The 23,930-nt window shown below is 48.2% G+C and overlaps 1 protein-coding gene across 2 annotated transcripts; it reads right to left on the bottom strand.

Moving 5' to 3' along the window:
• Positions 1-1,098: 1,098 nt before the first annotated feature.
• Positions 1,099-7,217, bottom strand: LOC111148432 (transmembrane protein 171). Of its 2 annotated transcripts, none has more exons than XM_022504960.1 (3): positions 6,581-7,217; positions 2,596-2,737; positions 1,099-1,315 (listed from the first exon to the last, which is right to left on the bottom strand). In XM_022504960.1, exons 1-3 carry the CDS (start codon positions 7,215-7,217, stop codon positions 1,117-1,119), a joined length of 978 nt encoding a protein of 325 aa, XP_022360668.1. In that variant the 3' UTR covers positions 1,099-1,116. The 2 variants fall into 2 exon arrangements, with proteins under 2 accessions (XP_022360668.1, XP_022360669.1); XM_022504961.1 differs by having other exon boundaries at positions 1,099-1,312.
• Positions 7,218-23,930: the final 16,713 nt, after the last annotated feature.

Genomic DNA, 23,930 nt, shown 5'->3' with positions numbered 1-23,930 from the left:
AGAGAGAGAGAGAGCAGTGCTGCTGGTACAGACTGTTTCCCATGATTTATGGTGGTGGCAATTTCCACGAAATCAGTCATGACTTTGGTGAAACTAGTGGAGCATTAACGCCCTTAAGTTCTGCTTTTAGGCAATTAACTGCTGGGTAATACAGATTTTTATAGGGGCTATGGCTTGTGTAAAGGCATAAAATGTGCACATTTTTGCTACATCAAATTGTGTTATCAACCGTGCTGTTACTATAGATTTTCATTTTCTCAAAGTCAGTTTCTCACAGGTACAACTGCTAACACTTAGTGGTTATTTCTGATTTCTATCTAGAATTAAATACTTACCATGCTGCCCAACTCTTTGGTTCATCAGTAGCCTCATAAGACTAAAAGTTGGTGGGCCATGCAGTCAGACCAGCACATTGTAACAGAAAGGCATCTCCTTCCTGGACCTCTCCAGGGGAATTGAGTTATCCCAGGAGCCCAAGAAATCTCTTTTCTGAAATTGTCACTTCACTGTAAGGAGGCTTCCAGATATGAGTGAGCTGAAAATGCCCCAGTGTAAAAGGCCTAGTTACCTTCTTACAAAATGAAAGAAAGAAAGGGGAACATGAGAGGAGGAAGAATGAAGAGAGGGAGAGGGAAGAAAAGAAGAGGAAGAAGAAATAATAAAGAAATGAGAGTAATCTGGTTTCTCTGCCCAAAAGCAGTTAACACTGGAAACAGAACTGGGTTAACCACGAACAATGGCCTCTGGTCAGCCTTTGAGCAGCACACGATAACGACTTCCACAACCCTACATGGGTTCAAAACTCAGCTTCACCATTTAGAAGCGCTGTGACCTGGAATAAGTTAAGTAGCCTCTCAGAGCCTTTGTTTCTTCACCCACCACTTCGAATGTAGCAGGTCTCAATGAGAGAACCGACTATAGGTGGGCTGGAGGCACATGATGTCTCCTGTGGTCCAGAGCACGCTTGATCCAGAACATTCGCTACTGATGTGGATGCTGCAATGCCAGGGGAATCAGAACAGAGCCGGTGCCATGGTATTTTTTTTTTTTTTTATTAAAAAACAAATTAAATAAAATAGTGGTCGATTTATAGAAAATGGAACCAGAGTCCACAGTTCATGGTGGGGAAGGCTCAGAAGATGGAGATGACGTTGCGGTTGCCGCCATTTCTTTTTCTTCATATCTGGGAGGCAGTTCGGGGGAGAGATGTGGAGTGATTAAGATCTCAGAGGACACAGCAGTCCCAGAAATGGTGTATATAGATTCACGATCTCTCTCGGAGGCTGTGCCTTGGCCCTCAGGAGTTGAAGTCCTACTAAAAAGGAGGGAGAACAGAAAGGGAAGAGAGGGGAACAGTAACATACCATAAGTATGAGGTTCTTTTCAAATGTTGGATTACATGTGTTTAGGAGTATTTAGAAATTACTAAGGAGTAATTTCTTCCCTATTCTGTTTCTTACAGGTATGCCTTGATTCCCTTCCTTCCTTAGAGCCAACTGTCACATTAAGAGAGTTTTACCCCATTGCTCTTTCTCTTGTCATCGAGAAGACATGACAAGGTAAGAACGTGTCATTGCCATCCAGAAAGCATACACGCGTGCAGAGTTACTATTCTCTACCTTTCTGTCTTTGGAGACAGCTCACATAAGGGAAACAAACTTACACAAAGAGAAAATTAAATCATAATCCAAAAACGTGAAGGAAGTCAAGAAAGCATACTGGCTCCTGGCATGAGCTCTAGTAAAGGGCAGACCTGCCTCTGAATTGCCACTCTGCTGCTTTCCAGCTGTGTGATCCTGAACAAGTTATTTCACCTCACTAAGCCTTGGTCTCCTCATCTGTAAAACAATGAGTGCCATCTCAGCTACCCAGGAGAATTACACGAGAGAATATGAGCAAAGCCAGATGTGGCACTCAGAAATCATGGTAGCAGCAAGTAGGAGTTTGTTTTAAGTTAACAGACATTTATTTAGGGCTTGGGCAAGCTCATCATTGGAGAAAAGAATACAAAAATTCACTAACAGAATTACGCAAATGTCCAGGACCTTATCTCCCCTTCCTCCAGGCAGGACAATTCCTAAATCCATCTCTGGATCTCTGGCCCACCACCCTGTCAACTTCAGATTGGAGCAGAAGCCCAGCTTGGTCAGGTTGGGGTCACCCAAGTACCTCCATGAGATACTGAAACCCTCTGCACCTGCTGGAGGTCCCCTAGGACCGCCAGGTCTCCCCTGATCTAAAGTGGCAAAGCCTAACACAGCAGGGGCCCTCCTAAGCCCTGCTCCGGTGCTCAGTCTGGCTAATAATGGGTTAAACATTTGTGGATCACCCCTGCCAGGGGGCCTAGTGAAGATGCCTGGAGGAGGCTTCCTATCTAACCACTTTTGTAATTTTTAATGTATGTGCTGCCCAGCGTTTCTGAAAGGTCCTCTTAACATTAAGGCAATAGTTCTGACATCATATCGGCAAAAAAGATACTCATGCTCACATGTTTATTCCTGTACCACAGCCTTAAAGCTAATTTGGCCTGAGTTCAGGCACAGGCCTGAGAAAGTTAAACACGCCTACCCTTGACGTTCAAATGCAAAGCCTTACCCATAGTTAAAAATACTGTAATACGAAGGTGGATTTTCGCTGGGAAGCAAACCATTAGCCCCAGGACTCGGAGTTACTGTAGAAGCTGAAGACTCGGGAAAGTAAGGTGGTGGCGGAGGCGGGAATATTATCACGGCGTCACCTAAGGAAACACAATATTTCATCAAAGACAGATGAGTAATAAATGCAAGCCCATTAGCAGGAGTAAAATAAATTAATTACGTATCTTGCCCATGAATACAAAGGGTCAAACCTCCTATGCTAACTCCAGAATTTAAAAGTGGGCCTATCAAATTCACAGAGAGGGAGCGTGGAGGTTGCCAGGGGTTGGGGCAAGGCAGGGAGGGGGATTCAAGTGAGTGTTTAATGGGGGCGGTTTCTCTTTGATGATCACAAACTCCTAGAACTTGAGAGCAGTGATGGTTGCAGAACACTGCGAATGTACTTAATGTCACTCTCTGCTTAAAAATGCTTAAAATGGTAACTTTTATGTTACGTATATCATACCACAGTTTTTTCAAACAGTGCGCCAATATTTTCCTAGTCAGTCTGAGCTCAAGCGCTTGCTTTCTTGGGAAGCATTTTCTTTCTTGGGATGCCTCCTGCTGCAGAGCTTTTCTCCTTCGCAACTTGAAATTTTAAATTGCCGACCATTAGCAGTTCAATAAAGTGCCTGTTCCTTACATGCAGTTTCAGCGTCTGAGCAAAGGACAGGTGAGGGGACAGCGGATGTCTGTTACCGTGGTACCTGTGGTATATGCTCTTCTAGAGTCTTTTCTCTCCCAACATTTCACTCAAGCTTTACAAAAGGAAGTCACACTCCAAAATAAGCTTTTTTTTTTTTTTTTTTTTCCTTTTCCTTTTTGCATTTCTGTTGCTGCTGTTCTCTCCAGAACACAGCCCACATTTTGGGGAGGAGAAAGAGACACCAGATACAAGCTCTCATTTGGACTCCAATTCCAATACCAAACACACCACGTGAGCTGCCTAGAACATTCTAGACTTGTGGCAGCACCCCACTCCATAGCAGTTTGAGGGTAGCCTCTGAGGAACTGGCAGCACCAAAGGACAAGGCAGGGAGAATGAAGGAGAGGACTTTGAGTCACAGCAGGGAGGTAGGCCATGTGTCCTGGCAGCGGGCGTGAGTGGGCGTGTGACCCTCGGCTAGGTAAGCAACCATCTGCCAATGACCAACTCAGTGTGGCCCCGAGTGAGTGATTTAACCCCCACAGGCCTCAACTGCCACACTGGGGACTTGCAGGCCAGCCATAACTGTACCTGCCTCAGAGAACAGGCAGGAGGACGTCAAGCCTGGTGGTTACAACAGTGCTGGTAAGGGACCCACAAAGGTGCTTTCCGCATAAGCCACAGCCAGCCAGGGGCATGGATTTGCATGTGCGCATGTGGGAGGAAACCCTCCAGCTGGCAGCCCCTCTCCTGGCTGCCTCAGTGGCTCCCATGAAGATGTGTTAACCCTTTCTCTCCTGCAAGCGCATGGCAGTGAAGGTTTAAGACAGACATTGCTCACCTAAACTTGATAATGTCTACTGGTTATCTTGGGCTTCTCGTTTAATTTTTTTTCACAGGTCTGGGTAGGTTAGAGGAAGTAAGGCTGACTGTTTACTTTAATTACACAGTGTAGAACAAAGGAGCTGGGAATAAGCCTCCAGAGCAGGCCAGTCACCTGTCCAATGCAAACAAGGAAGTGCGCAGGGTCACCACCTGTCTGGGAGGGTTGTCCAAGCCTCTGCCCATCAGTTCCTGCCCTCCCAAGCCTTGCGACCTGCTCTCCCTAAAAGCAGTCCCATCCCCCCTCAGTTGCCCTTTCACTATATCCTGAAGGACTTGATGTCCTCTGAGTTGACAGCAGACATCCCTCAAGGGAGAGCTGTCTCATGTTCCTGCCTGGGTGTCCAGGACCCAGCACCGGGTGTGCCCAGGGTGGTGATAGCACACATCTGGGGAAGAGGGGCTTCCAATCTAGGAACAACTGAATTCTGGGACTTCACCAAGAACTGCCTCTCATGATCCCAATCCCTCATAAGGCAGAACTGACCGTTGATAGACAATGTCTCAATTCTTATCAATTAGGCTAAAAGGCACGTTTCCTGAAAATTTCAACCCTATCCCATAATATCAAAGGAAAGAAAAACAAGGAGTTAGGCTGCCAGACTTTCACAGGTTCGATGGAACTTAAAGGGTTAAGCGGAAAAGATTTTAGGATGGAGGATGGAGTCCCAACATCAGGATGAGCACCCTCCTCCCCAGCCCGGGAGTCACTATGTCCCTACACCAACCACCCTGCTTTCTGCTGTCACCCAATTCCAGCCATCAGGAGGGAGGCTGGGCCCCAGAGGTCCCCTGATAGGACACCCGAAGGGCACACGTCGAAATGCTCCCAACTACGTGGAACACTATGAGCGTCAAAAAAGTGTATTTACTTGTCCCCACTGTGTTCCCCAAAAGGACTGAGCACACCTATAACACAGGGCAAGCCCTTTGGTCAGGTAACAGCTAACCCACAGCTTTTGGGGAAGGATGAAACCAGCAGGAACAGAGTTACAGACACCTGCCCAGAGTCCCTCCCAGGGTTCTGTGGGGACTGGAGTCGGTGCATGCCCCAGCCTGGGTTTGAGGCCCGGCTCTATCCTTGCTAGTCTGTGCTCTCCCTGTGCCTCAGTTTCTTCACCCTCACATGGAGATACTAAGAGTATCTCATTGGGTTGTCACAGGTGTGAACAACTTGGACAGAGTAGGCCCGTGTAGGGCACTTGGATGGGTATCTGGCCCTGGAATGAGCCCCGTATCTGTGCTAGCTCTTATTACTGTATAACTAATATCGGTGTGGTCACTGCAAATATATAACCACACAAATATTAGCATGGGAGTTTCAACTGCAGTTCCAGGATTGGTGTGTAAACCCCTCTGCCCTTGCTCACTGAGGCCGGTACTGGCAGGGCTGGCGGTATAGGGACCTCCCCCAGAGAGTAGTGCTCCCTCTGGCAGACTGCCCCAACCATGAGAAACCTCTCATTCCCCGACTCTCTTCCCTCCAGTGTTTTTGCCCCATAATGCTCTATGCCTAGTCTTTTAGATGTCACGGCTCTGGCTTCAGCTTTACCTTTTCAAAAGGAGCAGACTGGGGGGAAAGAAGTGATTTTCAAAAACAAGCACCAGTGGGGTTTCTCTGTGGTTGTGTGAAACTGAGGCCCCAGCTACTGATGTTCTGCTCTAGGGGGCCTGACCCCAGGAAATTGTCATCCATCTCTTCCACAGAGCCCGAGAACCCAAAAGTCATCTCTCGACATGCCATGGGGGAGAGAAGTGACAGGTGCGATCATGTTTCATCGCTGTCTGGGCCACTATTTCTAAACTTTGCCTCCACCCTGACGCCAAGGATAAAGTTACAGAAAGTGGAGAACGATGTGGGAAACAGTGTGGAAAGCCCGCTCAAAACACAGAAGATCGAGGGACTTGGGGCAAACAGAATCCTAGAATTGTTAGTGCTAGAAGGGATCTTAGCAATGCAATGCTCATTTTATATATACATAAGCTGGAGCCTAGAAGGGGTTAAGGACTTACCACGGACAGCCAGGGATGAGAATGTACGTGTCCAACACAGTGCCCTAGCTTTCAATGTCACTTGGCTGGTCTCTAACATGACAGAAGGCTCCCAGGCTGTGCTAGCAATTTTTCTCACCTTCCTCTTAATTTGCTCTGTGACCTCAGTCAAGATCATGACTTATTATCCCAAAGCTTGTGCTCAATCACAAGGAATTGCTGGGAGAAGATGTGCACAAGGATTCTTACAGGGCTTAGCAAGTAGCACCGTGTGCATGTGTGTGTGCGTGTGTGCACATGTGCGCGTGTGCATGTGTGTGTAAGAGCGAAAAGGGAATCTAGGCCAGGCCCAAGGATAACCCAGTGGAGCCCTGAAACCACAGCCACTGCAATGTGAGTGTGCCCAGGAACGACAACCACATACCTACAGTGACCTGGACAGGCTCCATGCTCTGCGTCTGTCTGTCTTCACTTTCAGAGGCATCTTGGCCCTCATTCAAGTTGTTTCTCTTAACGTGGGCCACCACAAAGAAACACAGTCCCATGAGTACAATCAAGGGCCCCATGATCTGCAGGGACAGGAATCCACAGGTCTGGGGCTCCGCATCAGCCGTGTCTGTCTCATTCAGCGGTTCCTGCGCCCAGTCTGAGCCACACCCAGGGACCCAGATGCCCAGTATGCTGACGAGCATGCCACTCGTCAAGAACAGAAACCCAAAGATGAGGCACTGGGCAAACTGGCGGCTCTCTCCACAGATGAAGGCCTGGTCCGGGTCCACCTGCCGGCCCCGCAGGCGCCCCTCCCGGAGCTGAAGTCGTGCCCTCGAGCGGGCCAGGATCACAGCCCCGAGCCCGACCGCGGCACAGGCAGGCCCAGCGACCTTTAGCACCAGGCTGCAGTCTGGGAAGATTTTGTACTCGCAGGCCTGGAACCCGAAGATGGAGAGCAGGACTCCCACACATAGCAGGACGGCACCAAAGACGAAAAGGAAGAAAATGAGCTTGCTGACACGCCTGTCTCGCCGGTCCCCATCTGAGTCAGCAGCAGCTACAGGAGACATGGCCGGAAGAGGCCCCTTCCCCCTGAACCGGGCAGGATGGATTTCCTTCCCTCCAATGGTTTCAACAGCTCTGAAAATACAACCGAACATTGAATTAAAGTGGGCACAGGTGTCCCAGACCCGCCCTGGCCATTTCAGAAATCACTCTAGGATGAAATCATAGGGAATAGAACTTGGTGCAAGTGATACACTATGGAACAATGAGCTGGTTTATGAGTCAGAAGCACTGGCATTCAGAAACTCCTGAATGTGTAATTTTATGAAGATAGTAAAGAAGAGGAAATGCAATTACCATGCACCTAAGAGTATCTTTTAAAAAACAAAACCCATACAAGAGAAGTAACTGGGTGTGGCTTTTCCTGTTATGAGTCTTACAAACTCACTTCCTCGGCAAAACAACACAAAGCAAAACAAACCCCAAAACAGTGGTGAGTAAAGGAAGAACTACAGGGATTATTTCTGATTTACAGACATCCCACTTTTCATCACAGCTGCTCTGAGCATTTCCGAGTCAATACATTTTCGTTCAGTAACTAACTTTCCATTTCCTATTTTAGACTGCGGCAACTTTCCATTCTCCCGCTTTCTTCTAAGGCTAGGACACCTGCAGGAGGGGCAATTCAGCCGTTTCCACTGAAGGGGAAGGCAGTTCAGGAACACAGTGACTTTGGGGGATTTTAAATTAACTCTGTCAAAATGTGATTCTTCAGTTCTCACATGGGCACTGGAACCCTGGGGCCCGGCTGACTGGGCCGGGGTAACCCAGGGGAGTCTGGAACAGGTCAGGCAAAGCCTTCTTCCCAGGTGTGCAGGCGGCCTGTCACATACCCTCCTCCAAGGTGCCTTTCACTTTCACAAGAAAGTTTAGGCTCAGTTAAAAATAAGCAGCTGATAAAATCACCAGTTACAAAGCACACAACAGCAACAGAACTTGACTTTGAACGGAGAGTGTAAGTGAGATCAAGTGGGAAAGCACCTCCCACAAGATCACCCAAGCCCTGTGCTGATATCATCGAGTATTAAGTGGACCCAAATCAGTTGTTAATAACTGTCTACTGTATGCAAATTGACTTTATTATCTTAGTTATCTCGTCTTACTCTCACGAGTGGAGTATTTTACCAGGACACTTCAAGTTGGGGCAGTGGAAAAGACAACCCAAGTGTGAAGACCATTTTTACTGGCTCAAGGAAAGAAAACTTAAAATATTTTGTCCATATGTATCTGTGATCACATGAAGGAGCTCAGAATTGAGGCTGTAACCAAGGCTGTCTTGACAAACCCAAGTCACATCCAAGGAGGGTCAGTTTAAGTAAAGAAAACAAATAGCTGGTCTTATACTAGGAAGTACTTTTCCAGGAAAAAGTGCAATCTAATCAGAAGGAAGTTGGAAAAAGAAGGAAATGTAGGAGGGAAATAAGCTTCCATTTTAAACCTGGACAAATTATATTCATGAAGATGGAATATTCTGAGACAAAGAAAATATTGCAGTGTAAAAAACAGAAATCTGAATCATGTCATCTCTTTTGCTGGTTCCAGAGATAAGGGTGATTCTCTGTTACAAAGTCCTGTCAGGAATTCACTGAATTCCTGGTACCTTCAACTCTGAAGTGAGTCACAAGGCTTCAGATGTCTTAAGGCGAATTCCCCAAATACTAGTAGAGTAAAAAGAAGCCAGAAACGGGATCTGTATCCATGGACAAGTGGGCTAAACACCTGCCATACGTACAAATCCCTCATCCATAATAGGTGGGTAGTCAAGTCTGTCTGTCTCCTACATGCATTCACAAATGGACACAAAAATATCTACACTAACAGAAAATTAAACCTTTTCCAAATACCAACCTACATTTAATTTCCCCAAAGCCAAATCTCCCTCTCCACCACTGTTAGCCAAAGGACATTTCCCAATCGCCAGCATCTCACCACACCCAAGGTTCTACCGCGTTTGGAGATCGAGGTAAAGCCAGCCCAAAGTCTTTTATGGGAAATCTTTTCGTGGGTGTCAGGGAACCCAAGGGCAACAACAGCCCCCGGCGGCCGGGCTTGCGGCTCCCACCCCCCGCAGACTCAGCTCCGGATCCTCCGCGCCGGTGCTGCTCGGGACACCAAGCCTTGGCCGCAAAAGCGCTCTGCCCGAGCCCGCACGGGAGTGCGGAGAAGCGCGGGGACCTGAGCGCTCACCTGCGGCTTCGTCCTGCGGGCGCGGTGCGTGCGCCGGCGCGCGTCCCGGGAGCCCGGCGCCGGCCTCGGGGTCCGCGCTCGGCTGGACAGCGCGGGCCGCGGGCACCCGGCGGGGTGCGGCCTCCGTGTGGCTGCCCGCACCGCACGCTCCCACCTGCGCGTCCTGGCGCGGAGGGCGGGCCGCCACTGTATTTACAGAAGGAGGCGGTGCCAGAGAGGGCGCGGCGGCGGGGGCACCGCGGGGCAGGGCAGACAGGCGGGAGCTGGCTGCCACCGGGCGCTGCCCTGTGGGGCCAGGGGCGCGGCCGTGGGCAACGAGGTGCGGCCTCGGAGCCCAAGGCCGGCAGATGTGACCGCTTCGCCTGTGACCGTGCTCGCTAGGAATCTGGGGGAAATGGGCGCCCCCCCCACCTCTCTGGCCTGCAGCCTTGCGGGGTAGGGGGCGGCCAGCTGAGGCTCTGCTCTGGGCAGCCCGAACTGCGCGCCGCGTGGGCTGAGATCCAGGGAGCAGGAAAGGAACCGGCTCCTTTGGGTGCTCAGGGCCCAGAGCTGGGGCGGGGGAAGCGCCTGGCCCCCTTTCCGATGTGGCGGTGGCCCAGGCAGGATGGGGCCCTGCGTTCCTGAGGCCGCGCTCTGGTCTGGGACCCGTCTACCTAGCTGCAGGCGGCCCTCCTGCCGCTCCGGAGACCCTGACTGCGGTCACTGGAGCGAGTCCCTTGCTGCCAGCTCCCCATCCGCGACGGCGTTGAGGAGACACCAGGTCACTGAAATATGCGCTCTGTTTAGAATGTGAGACAAGGTCCTCCATACCTGAGCCATTCAGGCGTGAGGTCCTCGCTCCAAGACTGAAGCAGGCCCTTGGCAGGTCAGCTCTGTCCTTTCTGCACTCACACGTCTGCTCTTTGCCATAGAACCCCTCTTCCTGCTCTTAATTGTTAATGGTCGGCAGCACTTAAAACGGTAACTTTCCCTGCCCTTGAACCAGGAGTGTCAGGATGGTTTCACCAATCCGGGTACTATTTGTAACCTGCCTTGGGACACGTGACACGGGACCCAACTATGCCAGTTTCCACCCCGGAGGTCAGGGCACTGTGGAAGGTGAGTCAAGGGCTCAGCCCAAGTACAGTTGTGCGGTGAAGCCCTGGGGACTTACCCATCCCCGCCACTTCTCCCCGCTTCCCGTCAGCTTTGCCTTAAACCGGGTCACAACCCCATGCCAGTTGCTTTGGGCTTTTTAAAGGTGTGAACACTTTGCATACCTAATACAGCAAGTTGTTCTGTAGGTCTCACTGAAGGTGAAGCATGAGCTGGGCTTAGCCAGTTACCAAGGGTGTGAGGGAGGCAAAGAGGGAAGGGTGGTTCCCTGGGCTCTGAGCGCTGGATGGCTGGGTGGGTGATCTGAGGCTTCAGGAGGGAGGCATACTGGACAAGTTCCAGTGTTGCAATTTGCTGGGGACCCTCGCCCCAGTGGCCAGATATGGCCTTTTTCATAGGCAGAGTGAGAATCTCTGCCCTAACTAAATATCACCGATTATTACTATCATGAATAATACTAATGTCCCTGGTTCTGTGCCAGGCTCTGTGTTTCCCTATTTTACCTACAGCCTGTGGTACTTTAGTGTGGGTTCCCAGCAAGTCAGAGAAGGCTGCAGCCAGAAGAGAATGGGGGGCTAAAAACCAATCCGTTTTCAGTTGAGGAAACCAAGGCCCAAAGGCAAAAATCGACCTCCTCAGCTGATTAACTTGGAGCCTGGGCCCGAACCAGATCTACTGACTGTTCCTCCTAGATACACCTGTCACGCAGAGGACACACAATGCCATGAAACTCAGAAATGCCTTTTTATTATGTGGCTTTTTTTTTTTTAAAGAGAGAGAGTGAGGAAGTGTGCGAGAGCAGCGGAGGGCCAGAGGGAGCAGGAGAGAATCTTAAGCAGGTACCACATAGCGCTCACTGAGATTGTGACCTGAGCCGAAAACAAGAATCAGACCCTTCACTGACTGAACCACCCAGGTGCCCTGGTATGTGGGTTTTTAGTCTTTATGACAATATAGACGCAGTATCCCAAGGACACTGCAGCCATCTAGGTCTGGGGTGGGGCTCTCCTGGTCAGAGTGTCAGTATATCCCAGGGTAGATACGAGACCTGGAAGGACGCCTAGCTAAGAAGCAGATAAGCAAGAGTGGTGATTGCACAACAGCTGCTGACATGGAACTTTCTAAGAACACAGGCCCTGAATGCAGAACGTGTTCTCCCTACAAGGCCTTTCTCGTGCGAGAGGCTTTCCATCTCCTCTGGGCCCTCATGCTTTCCTTCTCCCGTATCTGAAACTCGATCTCCGATACGGAGTGCAGTGGGACCTGCAAGGGGCCTGTGGACACAGCTGCCCTTTGGGGCCACATGACTGCAGGCTGGCCACACATGATGGCCTTAAATGTGCAGACACCAAGGACGATCAGATTAGCCTCAGCTCGGGATATCAGCTGCTTGGACTGTTTGTCTAGTGGAGCCTGTTTGACTAAACTAAAATCCTTGGAAATTGATCATCAGTCAAATATGAAAGACAAAACCACCAGCCTTCAAGGTGCTCAACTTGGGGGCAGACCTATTTTGAGGAGAGAGGCTGGGGGACCTCCTCCCTCTCTAAAACCAAGTGGCCTTTTCCAGCCTGTGTGGTCATGAAAAAAGATAAGACCAGACAGAATCCTTTACAGCATCAGAACAAGGTTTTAAAAATGGATGAATCTTGGGTCGCCTGGGTAGCTCAGTCAGTGAAGCGTCTATCTGCCTCCGGCTCAGGTCATGATCCCAGGTCCTGAGATGGAGTCCCACAAGGGGCTCCTTGCTCAGTGGGGAGTCTGCTTCTCCCTCTGCCCACCTCTCCCCATGCTTTTGCATGTGCTCTCTCTCTGACAAATAAATAAATAAAATCTTAAAAAAAAAAAAAAAAGGAAAGGATGATTCTTGAATCCAGGAAGTGAATATGGATGGTGAAGTGTGACATGCATTCATTTATTCATTCAGCAAATATTTCCTGAGTGCTGACTGCAGGCCAATAAACAAGACACAGGATCCTTTGACCTTGTGGAACCTATATTCCAAGGAAAAGGAGATGGACATGCAAGAAACACGGAACCGTTACAGGGTATTAGAAGGCGTTAGGTGCTGTGGAGAGTAAGAAATCACAGAAGGCAGCTTGGGGAAATTCTGCTTCCAAGAGGGTGGTTAAGGAAGACATCTCTGGGGGCACCCATTGGTGGCTCAGTGGGTTAAAGCCTCTGCCTCTGGCTCAGGTCAGGATCCCAGGGTCCTGGGATCGAGCCCCGCATCAGGCTTTCTGCCCAGCAGGGAGCCTGCTTCCTCCTCTCTCTCTTCCTGTCTTTCTGCCTACTTGTGATCTCTGTCAAATATATAAAAATCTTTAATAAAAATAAATAAATAAATAAAAAGAAAAGAAAAAAGGAAGAGTTCTCTGTGAAGGGGACACCGCAGCAAAAGCTTGAAGGGGATGAGGAAGCAAGCTTATTGATTATCTGTGATTGCATAACAAAGGACCCCCAAACTTAGAAGCTTAAAGCAACAAAGATTTATTATCTCTTGCAGTTTCTGAGGGTCAGGAATTTCAGAGCAGTTTAGTCAGGTGCTTCTGGCTTAGGATCTCTCATGAGGCCATCGTCCAGCTGATGGCTGGGGCCGCAGACGCTGAAGGCCTGCCTGGAGCAGGAGGGTCTGCCTCCCTGGTGGCTCCCTCCAGCGACTCTGGATAGGAGGCCTCCCTTTCCTGATTGTCCTCATGATGTGGAAGCTGACTTGCCCTATAGTGAGTGATCCAAGAGAGAGCACATGAGCGGGGAGAGGCAGTGCCTTCAATGATGTAGTCCCTGAAGTCCCATCCCATCGCTCTGCTTTATTCTCTTCCTTAGACTTGTGTCACTGTCAAGGGGAGGGAAATTAGGCTCCACCTCCTGAAGGGGGAGACTGTCAAAGAGCAGGTGAGCTTATTGTATAACTATCACAGAGAACTGTAGTGATACTTCGGGGAGGAAGGGAAGGGCCCTTCAGACAAAGGAAATAGCAAGCATGAAGGCCCTGAGGCAGAAGCAGGGATGGCGTATTCAAGACGAACAAGAGGCCAGGATGACTGGGTGAGCAAGGGGATGATAAATAAGGAGAGGAGGTCAGAGAGGAAAGGGGTGTGTGTGTGTGTGTGTGTGTGTGTGTGTGTGTGTGTGTGGCCACATGTACCAGATTACCTAGAGCTTCATGAGCAATTGTAAGTACTCTGAGTGAGATGAGGAGACTTTGGAGAGTTGTTTTGTTGTTGTTGTTGTTGTTTTAGCTGAGTGTGATGTGGCCTGACTTAACACTTTTTAAGGCAGCAGTGGTTCCCAGGTGAGAACAGTCTGAAGAGGGGGAAGGGTGGGAGTGAGACACTCAGGAGGCTATTACAGTAACCCTGGGGAGAAATGGCTGTGGCTTGTGTTCAGAGGCAAGAAAGCAGTGGGACCCTGTATATATCTCGGAGAGAGAGTCCTTGGACAGGATATGGGTTTGGACATGAAGGTTTTTTGCCTGAGGAACTGGAAGGATGGTTCTGGCACTGCTCAGAATGGGGGAGAAGGAAGGCAGGACAAGACTGAGAGGGAAGCTTTGGGGCATGTTAACTTTGAGATGTCTCTTTCTCCATCCAAATCGAGAAGGTGAGTAGGCAATGGGACATCAGGGCCTGGCATTAGGGAATTCTGGGAAGAATACGTTCCTGTTCTCTGGCAGGTCTGGTTGCTACAGAAGTAAGAAGCCCGGGCCCCCAGGGAAGAGTTTACACGTAGACATGGCTACGCCCGCATTTTTTTGGTGCCTCGGAGGGCTCCCAGCAGGCACAAAGCAGTGGGCAGGCTGGTGATCTGGGATGCAGGGATTTCTGACGTTTCCAGGGGGCAGGAGATAGCAAGTGGCCAGTGTGGCCAGGAGGGATGAGTTTCTGCTGCTGCAGGGGCTTCTGCTGCTCTGTTCCCAGAGCAGGGCCCTAAGGAGCATGGATCCTCCCTACCAGCGGACAGGCCACGTGACACTGGGAGCGCAGCCATGCTGAGAAGTGCCTGGGGGCCAGTGGTATGGGTTGGCCTGTAGAGCTCAGTGTTGCCCTTTCAGGATTCACAAGACTAGGGCAAGACAATTAAGCAACCAAGTGTGCCACCTTCTTGTTTCTCTTTCCTTATTTGGTCTCTCTCTGGTTCTGCCCCAAATTAACCTCAGCGCCCAGAAGCATGCATTCCTGTTTCCTATTCCTGACGTTTCCTGGGACTCTGCTGAGGCTGGGGTGCGGGAATTTGCTCTTGAGTGCTTGGTCATGGGCCCTCATTTCCTGGCTCTGAACCTAGGTGGATGCCATCCAGCTGCCTGCCCCCCGCGAAGGCCGTGGCGGTGGGGAAAGGCAGAGCGTCCTACGACATTTTCCTGCTCCATGTCCCCAGTGTTGGACTCTGACCAGGCATTAGAGATAGGATGGGTGGGATTGGCTGACTCGGCAAGCTTGAGTGGAGGGTTTGTACTGGGCCCCTTAGCTGACCCCCAGCGCAAGATGGGTGTTGTGCAGAATCATTTGATTGCCTGGAACGGTCCTACTGATTTCGCACCAGTGATAACTACTCGGCTTTCGTGCAGCGAGCCGGAACCAGGGCTAGGAATGTGGGGAGTTGTTTCAGAGAGAGTGAGTGAGGATTTGCCGTGGTCTTGGCAGAGGCCTCCACCTTGCCAGAGAGAGAGAGAGAGAGCGAGCAGTTCAACAGTGGTGGCAGCTGGCTCGAGGAGACACCAGTGCAGAGACAGCAAGAGTTTTCTGGAAACATCAATCTCCTGGAGGCTTGCTTTGCTGCCATCAGTGCACTGACAGGGTTGCAAAGAACAAAGCATTTCTACCCAGTATGTAAAAAGGGCATAAATGGACAGCAGTTGAGATCCTGGCTTTGCCACCTAGTAGCGGTGTGACCTTGGGCAGTAAGCAAATTTTCTGTGCCTCAGTATCCTCATCTGTAAAATGGGAATAAGCAGACCTACCGCCAAGAATGTCTTCAAGAATAAATTTCTGGTACACGGTGGGCCACCAATCAATGTATTTGTGGCTGGTCACCTTGTCTTCCATTTGTGCCTCCTCCCCGGCCCACAGTCTTGAACAAGGCTGATCTGACCCAACCATGGGGAAGGTAAAGGGATGGATGAGGGGGGAGGTCGGAATGCTGTGCAAAAGGAAACTGAGTCATGATGACTTCTCTTGCTCACTTGCAATGGTCTGAGCCACTGCCAGCTCCACTCCAGCACAATTTCCCAGTAGCCAGGGTCCAGGGTTCTACCTGCCCATTTCTACTCCCTCACTACCCCCTTGGTTTTAGCCCTCCACTTCCAGCTTGCCACTGATGATTCCAAAAGGGAATCAGTTCAGATTGCAGTGCTCCAAAAATATAGCCAGTGAAGTAAATCTGAAAACAAAGGAGAAGAGGAAAGGAAGAAGAAAAGGCTGGCTGTTCTTGCCTCATTCCAACAGCTTGCGGTGATGTACAGGGGACAGGGGGGAGTCCCTTTGCCATTATCCATATGGGGATCTTAGCTGTTTATGATCCTATGGGGACACTTCTCTGAGACACTGGAGGTGACTCTCAGCAGAGTCCAACCCAGAACCCCGGGAGGGGCCATCTGACAGCCAAGGTGCTGTCCGTGGGGACCCTGGCACCCAGCGGGGGCCCAGCAGACAGGGACCGCCTTCCCAGGTGGTCCCCTCATGGACACACACTTGAACACTTGGCTTCTCCCATAGCAACTGCTGGCCTAGAAACTGAAGCCGTAGGAATCTGAACACCTGAAAGCTCGGCATCTGATCATTTAAAAGGGAGATTGGCAGGAAGCCACCTCCAAAATGCCCCAGATTTTAACAAAAGGCCCCTTGTCGCAGCCCCAGAATGCAGGTAAAGCCGGGGCTGAAGGCAGTGTTGATTCAGAAAGAAGGAAAAGAAAACTGCTCTGCGGGGTTTTTTTCACGTGAACCTATCTCACAGGGTTATTGAAGGGATTAAATGAGTACAGAAAGACCTGCTGTAATTTGTGCTTGGATGCCATTCCGGAAGAAATAATTTCTTTCAATAATAATAATTGCTAACTCCTACATAAAGCATGCTCTGTGTTTAGGGCGACGCACGCCTCTTACTCACTTGCATTGCATAAAAGCCACGGGCATAACTATTGTTGTTCCCCATTTTACACATGCAAAGAGGGGTTGAGCAGCTCGGACCTCAGTCTGCCAGGAAGCACCGTGCTTGTCTCCTCTCCTACAGGAGCCCGAAGCTCTGCCCACAGTAGCTTTTTTCACTGCTGATGGGAGGTGGCTTTGGCTCTTTTTTCATGTCAGTCTTGAGTCCCCGGGGGTCAAGCTAACAAACTCCCCTTCCTTTTTTAATTCTCGAATTGAAAGTTATTTCCCCGGAGAGCCCCTGGATCTGAATCAACCGCCCCCCTCCCCATTCACACACTGCCTGGTGATTTTCAAAGTCCCTGGTATTTTTCCTTCAGGGCACTTGCCACAAGTGTAATCAGTGATCCCTGTGAGACCCCACCTCCCCCACCCTTTGCCTTTTACACCACTCTGCCACCCTCTGCCCTTCTTGTTGCTGCAATTCTGGACCTCCCAGACCTTCCACCGCCCAGCTCATGTTCGGGCCGTGGGGCTCAGGTCTCTTCCATTTCAAATCCTGCTTTACTTAATCCCAGGTGCCTTCATTCTCACAGCGATGACCCAGGCGACATCCAGACCTTCTGCTCCCGTCCACCTCTGCTGATGCCTCCTGCCAACTCACGCTGGACATGTGATGATCTGAAACATCATCCTGCAAAAGCGTAAGGAGCTGGAGCATCTCCTTCCTGCCACGTGCCCCACTCACCACTGTAGCTGCACCATCCTTCACTCCCCACCGAACCCTTGGTTTGCTGCAGTCCACACTCTTCCCCTTTCTTCACGTCTTCCTTGCATAGCGCAGACTCCATGGCCTATGCATGTGGTGGCATTCTCTCTGATTCCCTAAATTCCAAGGCTGTCTTTTCATCCCCACATCTGGCAATGCTGCCTTTGCTTCCCTTTCTCAGCCTGTACCTCGGTGGCCACATGCTGCTGGTAAGACAGGACCACAGGGTCAACCACTGTCTACATAGATCAGTGTCCTCAAACTGAAGGGCCCTCAGGTGTGCCTGGCAACCCGAGCCCGTTTTGCTCCCAAACTCACTTTCCATACGACTGTTTCGGCAGGTGGCCCAAAGCCCAGTGAGCCCTGTCCTCGGCAATGGTGGCACCACTGATGGGTCTAATCCTTGCCTGGCCAGCATGGCTTTTCAAGTGAAAGCAACCCTAGGCCAAGTGTGCTCCACCTCTCATGTCCCTGGGTCCGGTCCCTGGCTTATCATTCTTTAATTTTCTCTTGAGGTCTTAACTCCCAAAGCCTAATGGTTTCTAGGCCTAATCAGGCAGCTTCCAGTCGTAGCCTTCTGTTGTGCCAAAGCCAGTTTTCCTTTTACCATGACTTTGCCCTGATACTGATGAAGTTCTAGAACCTAGATGAGGTTCAGTGGGCTGAGGTCCGGAGCCAATGACCAAGAAAGAATTCTTGAGACATCTTTGGTGCAAAATGGTGGTTTATTAAAGCACGGGGACAGTACCCATGGGCAGAAAGAGCTGCTGCCCTGGTTGTGAGAGATGGCAGGTTATGTACCTTGCGGTTGGGGGAAGGTGAGGGGAAGGGAGGTTTCAACTGAACTTTCATATGCTAAAGAGCGCCTACAAGGTGCCGGGATACCGGAGGCCTTGCGGCTTGATCAATGTTGTCTTTTGGCAAGCCATTCACATTTCTGCTATCAAGCGTCTTTGTTAGTGAGATTTGGGTTTAGAAGAAATTTATCTTTATTTAGGGCTTGAGGAACTGAGTTATTTGCCTCTGGAAATTGTGCTATTGATAAGGTAACTTCTTTGTTTGTAGATCTCTAGGACATTTGTAAACCAAGGGAGACTCTGTCTTGCAGGATTGTGATCTCTGCAAGTTAACTATTTGTTTCTCATTTATGGCAGTCAGGGGTGCCTGAGGAATGTCACACACATTACAGAGGGGAGCGGGTGGAGAGGGGGTGCAAGGTGCCAGCTTTTGCTTTGTCTTCAGCCAGCCTCCTGCTCCCTCATCAATACTGGACCCATGCCACCATTCCAGGCTCTCTTCCTTTATGGTGAACTCTTCCTGGAGGGTTCTCAGACTTCATGCCAAAGGCCCAAGTCAGAACCGCTTTCATCCATCTCCAAGGTGTAGGAGAGGAAAGAATTTTCCCTCTACCCTTCTGAATTCTTGACTGAAACATTTCAGTAGGAGACAAATTAACCAGAGAGAAACAGAAGCCTACTAACATGGATAACCATGTATACCTGGGAGATACCCATGGGAAAATGAGTAACTCTACACGGTGGCCTAGAATTCAGGCTTAACATACCATCTAAATAGGGAAACAACGTGAAGGATTGTGACCTCTTCGTGAGAGTAAGTGATTTTTAGGAAAGATAAATGGGTCCTTGAAGATCCGAGGGAGGTATAATATTTTCTGACAAAGTCTGGACGTGATATCAACTTTTGTGTCAATTTCCAGCCTGCTCTCCTGTGGTAAGAGTTGATCTTCCCTGGTTGATGAGACCCCCAGGGAGAGCACTTATGATAGTTGAGATCCTTTTGGAGAACCCGACTTCAGGCAGACAAGAGGAGTTCAGAGAAAACCTCTCTCTGTGTTTGCTGGTTTTCAAGTGCCCACAGCTCAAAATAACTGCCAAATTGGCACATTTTGGGGTGTCTTATTCTGCTGCCCTCCCAAGGTTTAAAATATAGTTGGTAAATAGATTCTGTAAAGGGTCAGATAATAAGTTATTTTGGCCTGTAGGACATTTGAACTCGATTGCAACCCTCTCAGGCCCACTGTCAGAGCAAGAAAGCAGCCTTAGACATAGACAATACATAAACAAATGAGTTTGGCTCCATTCGTATAAAACGTGGCATATGGACACTGAAACTTGAATGTCATACAGTTTTCACGTGTCACAAAGTATTCTTCTTTAAATTTTTTTCAGCCACTTAAAGTATAAAAATCATGCTTAGTTCATGAGTCACACAAGAATAGGAGGCAACCAAATTTGTCCCGTAGGCTGTAGTTGACTTATTCTGCCCTAAGGTGTTGACCCTGTACTATTTTCTCTGGTTATGCTCAGTCAACCTGGACAAGGATAATGCTGAGAGGGATCCAAGCAGGAGGCTCCCTGATGGCTCTGAACTCGTCTTACCCCACAGTGTTACCACCTTCCCCAGCCCATGGTCCTCTGGGGCCACAATGGGACCTTTTTATATATAGTTCAAATACTTTCCCTCTGGAACACTCTCCCACACTTTTTTACAGCACAAACCCCTCCCCCAAACTCTGTCAGGTTCGAGGTTCTAGTAATAGTTTGCTTTTGCATTGAATGATTACCAATATTTCTAATATTTCATATCTGATCAATTAGTGCTAATAATAATTGTACTGATAATCCAATCCCAAATCATTTTAATACCTATGGTTATAGAAAACTAAAAAAGTTATGTATGTGCATATTTTCTTGCAAGCAAGATATATGCATCTCAAAGAAGTATGATAAGGTGATTAATAAGAAATGATTTGCATAAAAATACTACATCAGGATAAAATTTTCTGGGGAAGGGGGCACCTCTGTGGCATGGTCAGTTAAGCCTCTGCCTTCTGCTCAGGTCACTTTCTGGGGTCCTGGGATTGAGCCCCGCATCAGACTCCTTGCTCAGCGGGGAGCTTGCTTTTCCCTCTACCTGCCACTCTCCCTGCTCGTGCTCTCTTTCTCTGACCAATAAATAAATAAAATTTTTTTTAAAAAAATCCTATGGGGAGGAAATTTACAATAAAAATACGTAAAGTGTATTACCATTTTTTTAAAAAGCTGGCTAATTAAAAAAGTAGATGATGGTTATGTCATGAACTAAGCTAAACCAAATTAGTCATATCCCACTGCCTAGATTGTTTTCCATAGCTACCAAAGATGTCTGCATTAACCGAAGCCTAGCGACTCTCACATGCTCTCGCTAACGGGGGAAAGCAAATGTCTCAAACATCTCAGATCGATTCTACTGGATATACAGACGCTTACTAAACATTATTAACAAACAGGCACAAAGCCGTTTATACAGTTGCCCTGTCCCATGAGCGTGAGTGATGACCTTGACCTGAGTGGAGTCAGCACCACGACATTGCCGAGTGAGGGTTCTCCAGTACTCAACAGGCACCGGACCACTGGACAGCTTTGTCCCACCCGTGGCTGCTGACTGGCCTGTGAGGGGATGCGATGAGCCAATGGTGCCCTCTCTGCAGGGAAACTGATCCCCTGAGTCCTATGAGGGTGAGAGTACCTCAAAAATCTTGTCAACAACCCACGTCTTAAATACCCCTAATCCCTTGAAAGTCAGCCTGCAGCTGCAGTCGCCTGGGTTCCCAGGCCCCCATTTTCCCTGCAGAACTTTATGCTAATTAGCAGCACCCCAGGGATGGATTGAAATGAGGAGGACAGGTAGAGGCCCCAGGCCTGTGACCTTCCCGATCTTAGCCAACTGACCAGGCTCCGTAGTTTGGAAATTCTTGCTGACACAGTTACAGTTTAACCCAAGTAGCACAATATCACACTTGGGCTGCAGAATTTGAAGGTCAAATACAAATGTCTAGCAGTGAATGTCAGAACGCTAATGTATTTCTATCCTATTAGGCATCTTTAAAAATGACATAGGCTTTATTTTAAAAATGTCAATATTTATAACATGCCATAAATACAAGTCCTTTCTATTTAAATGTATGAGGAAAGTTTGAATGTCCACTTAATTTTTTTAGTTTTTTTTTTTTTAAATCTATTTCACATGTCAACTCTCCAGTAAACAAGAGGGTAGTTTTTACAAACCCTTTGAGCAGTTACTCCTGGCAGAGCTCTCTTCAGTGGCAGGAGAGAATGTCTCCTTGGTCTTCATGCGTGTTTGCTCACTCTCTTCCTGGAACCCTCAGGGCTCTGCATTCCAACGGTTTAGGTGGACTGGCTGTTACAACACAGCCAAGCTCCTGTGACACCTTCTCCCAGGAAGAGGGTGTCTTCCGGCCTTTTGGTTTATAGTTGAGTGAGGCTTCTCAGGAGATTTTTCCAGAATGAAGAAGGTCCACCCTAGGTGATGCGCTTATTCCCCTTAAACTGAGAAGCACTGGTAACTTAGCAGCTTCTCTCTTTAAAATTCTCAACAAGATCCTAGCAAACAGGATCCAACAGCACATTAAAAAGATTATCTACCATGACCAGGTGGGATTCATTCCTGGGCTACAAGGATGGTTCAACATTCGCAAATCAATCAATGTGATAGAACAAATTAATATGAGAAGAGAGAAGAACCACATGGTCCTCTCAATTGATGCAGAAAAAGCATTTGACAAAATCCAGCATCCATTCCTGATTAAAATGCTTCAAAGTATAGGGATAGAGGGAACATTCCTGAACTTCATAAAATCTATCTATGAAAGACCCACAGCAAATATCATCCTCAATGGGAAAAAGCTTGCAGCCTTCCCGTTGAGATCAGGAACATGACAAGGATGCCCATTCTCACCACTCTTGTTCAACATAGTATTAGAAGTCCTAGCAACAGCAATCAGACAACAAAGAGAAATAAAAGGTATCCAAATTGGCAATGAAGAAGTCAAACTCTCTCTCTTTGCAGATGACATGATTCTTTATATGGAAAACCCAAAAGACTCCACCCCCAAACTACTAGAACTCATACAGCAATTCAGTAATGTGGCAGGATACAAAGTCAATGTACAGAAATCAGTGGCTTTCTTATACACTAATAATGAAAATACAGAAAGGGAAATTAGAGAATCGATTCCATTTACTATAGCACCAAGAACCATAAGATACCTGGGAATAAACCTAACCAAAGAGGTAAAGGATCTGTACTCGAGGAACTACAGAACACTCATGAAAGAAATTGAAGAAGACACAAAAAGATGGAAGACCATTCCATGCTCTTGGATCAGAAGAATAAACATTGTTAAAATGTTTATACTGCCTAGAGCAATCTATACTTTTAATGCCATTCTGATCAAAATTCCACCGGTATTTTTCAAAGAGCTGGAGCAAATAATCCAAAAATTTGTATGGAACCAGAAGAGACCCCGAATCGCTAAGGAAATGTTGAAAAACAAAAATAAAAGCGGGGGCATCACGTTACCTGATTTCAAGCTTTACTACAAAGCTGTGATCACCAAGACAGCATGATACTGGCATAAAAACAGACACATAGACCAGTGGAACAGAGTAGAGAGCCCAGATATGGACCCTCAACTCTACAGTCAAATAATCTTCGACAAAACAGGAAAAAATATACAGTGGAAAAAAGACAGTCTCTTCAATAAATGGTGCTGGGAAAACTGGACAGCTATATGTAGAAGAATGAAACTCGACCATTCTCTTACACCGTACACAAAGATAAACTCAAAATGGATAAAAGACCTCAACGTGAGACAGGAATCCATCTGAATCCTAGAGGAGAACATAGGCAGTAATCTCTTCAATATCAGCCACAGCAACTTCTTTCCAGATATGTCTCCAAAGGCAAAGGAAACAAAAGCAAAAATAAACTTTTGGGACTTCATCAAAATCAAAAGCTTCTGCACAGCAAAGGAAACAGTCAAGAAAACAAAGAGGCAACCCATGGAATGGGAGAAGATGTTTGCAAATGACAGTACAGACAAAAGGTTGATATCCAGGATCTATAAAGAACTCCTCAAACTCAACACCCACAAAACAGATAATCATATCCAAAAATGGGCAGAAGATATGAACAGACACTTCTCCAATGAAGCCATACAAATGGCTATCAGACACATGAAAAAATGTTCATCATCACTAGCCATCAGGAAGATTCAAATTAAAACCACATTGAGATACCACCTGACACCACTTAGAATGGCCAAAATTAGCAAGACAGGAAACAACATGTGTTGGAGGGGATGTGGAGAAAGGGGAACCCTCTTGCACTGTTGGTGGGAATGCAAGTTGGTGCAGCCACTTTGGAGAACAGTGTGGAGATTCCTCAAGAAATTAAAAATAGAGCTTCCCTATGACCCTGCAATTGCACTACTGAGTATTTACCCCAAAGATACAGATGTAGTGAAAAGAAGGGCCATCTGTACCCCAATGTTTATAGCAGTAATGGCCACGGTCGCCAAACTGTGGAAAGAACCAAGATGCCCTTCAAGGGACGAATGGATAAGGAAGACGTGGTCCATATACACTATGGAGTATTATGTCTCCATCAGAAAGGATGAATACCCAACTTTTGTAGCAACATGGATGGGACTGGAAGAGATTATGCTGAGTGAAATAAGTCAAGCAGAGAGAGTCAATAATCATATGGTTTCACTGATTTGT

The sequence above is a fragment of the Enhydra lutris genome, unplaced genomic scaffold, assembly GCF_002288905.1.
Source record: "Enhydra lutris kenyoni isolate GAN:26980312 unplaced genomic scaffold, ASM228890v2 scaffoldscaffold19, whole genome shotgun sequence".
Classification (NCBI taxonomy): domain Eukaryota; kingdom Metazoa; phylum Chordata; class Mammalia; order Carnivora; family Mustelidae; genus Enhydra; species Enhydra lutris.
Note: the sequence above shows the minus strand (reverse complement) of the source record. Positions and strands in the feature narration are given on the sequence as shown.

Coding starts and splice junctions, on each gene's coding strand:
- LOC111148432 (XM_022504960.1), bottom strand. CDS start 7,217: ATGTCTCCTGTAGCTGCTGCTGACTCAGATGGGGACCGGCGAGACAGG. Junction 2,738..6,580: donor GCCTGTCCAGGTCACTGTAG/GTATGTGGTTGT, acceptor GTGTTTCCTTAG/GTGACGCCGTGATAATATTC. Junction 1,316..2,595: donor TACAGTATTTTTAACTATGG/GTAAGGCTTTGC, acceptor CCTCCTTTTTAG/TAGGACTTCAACTCCTGAGG.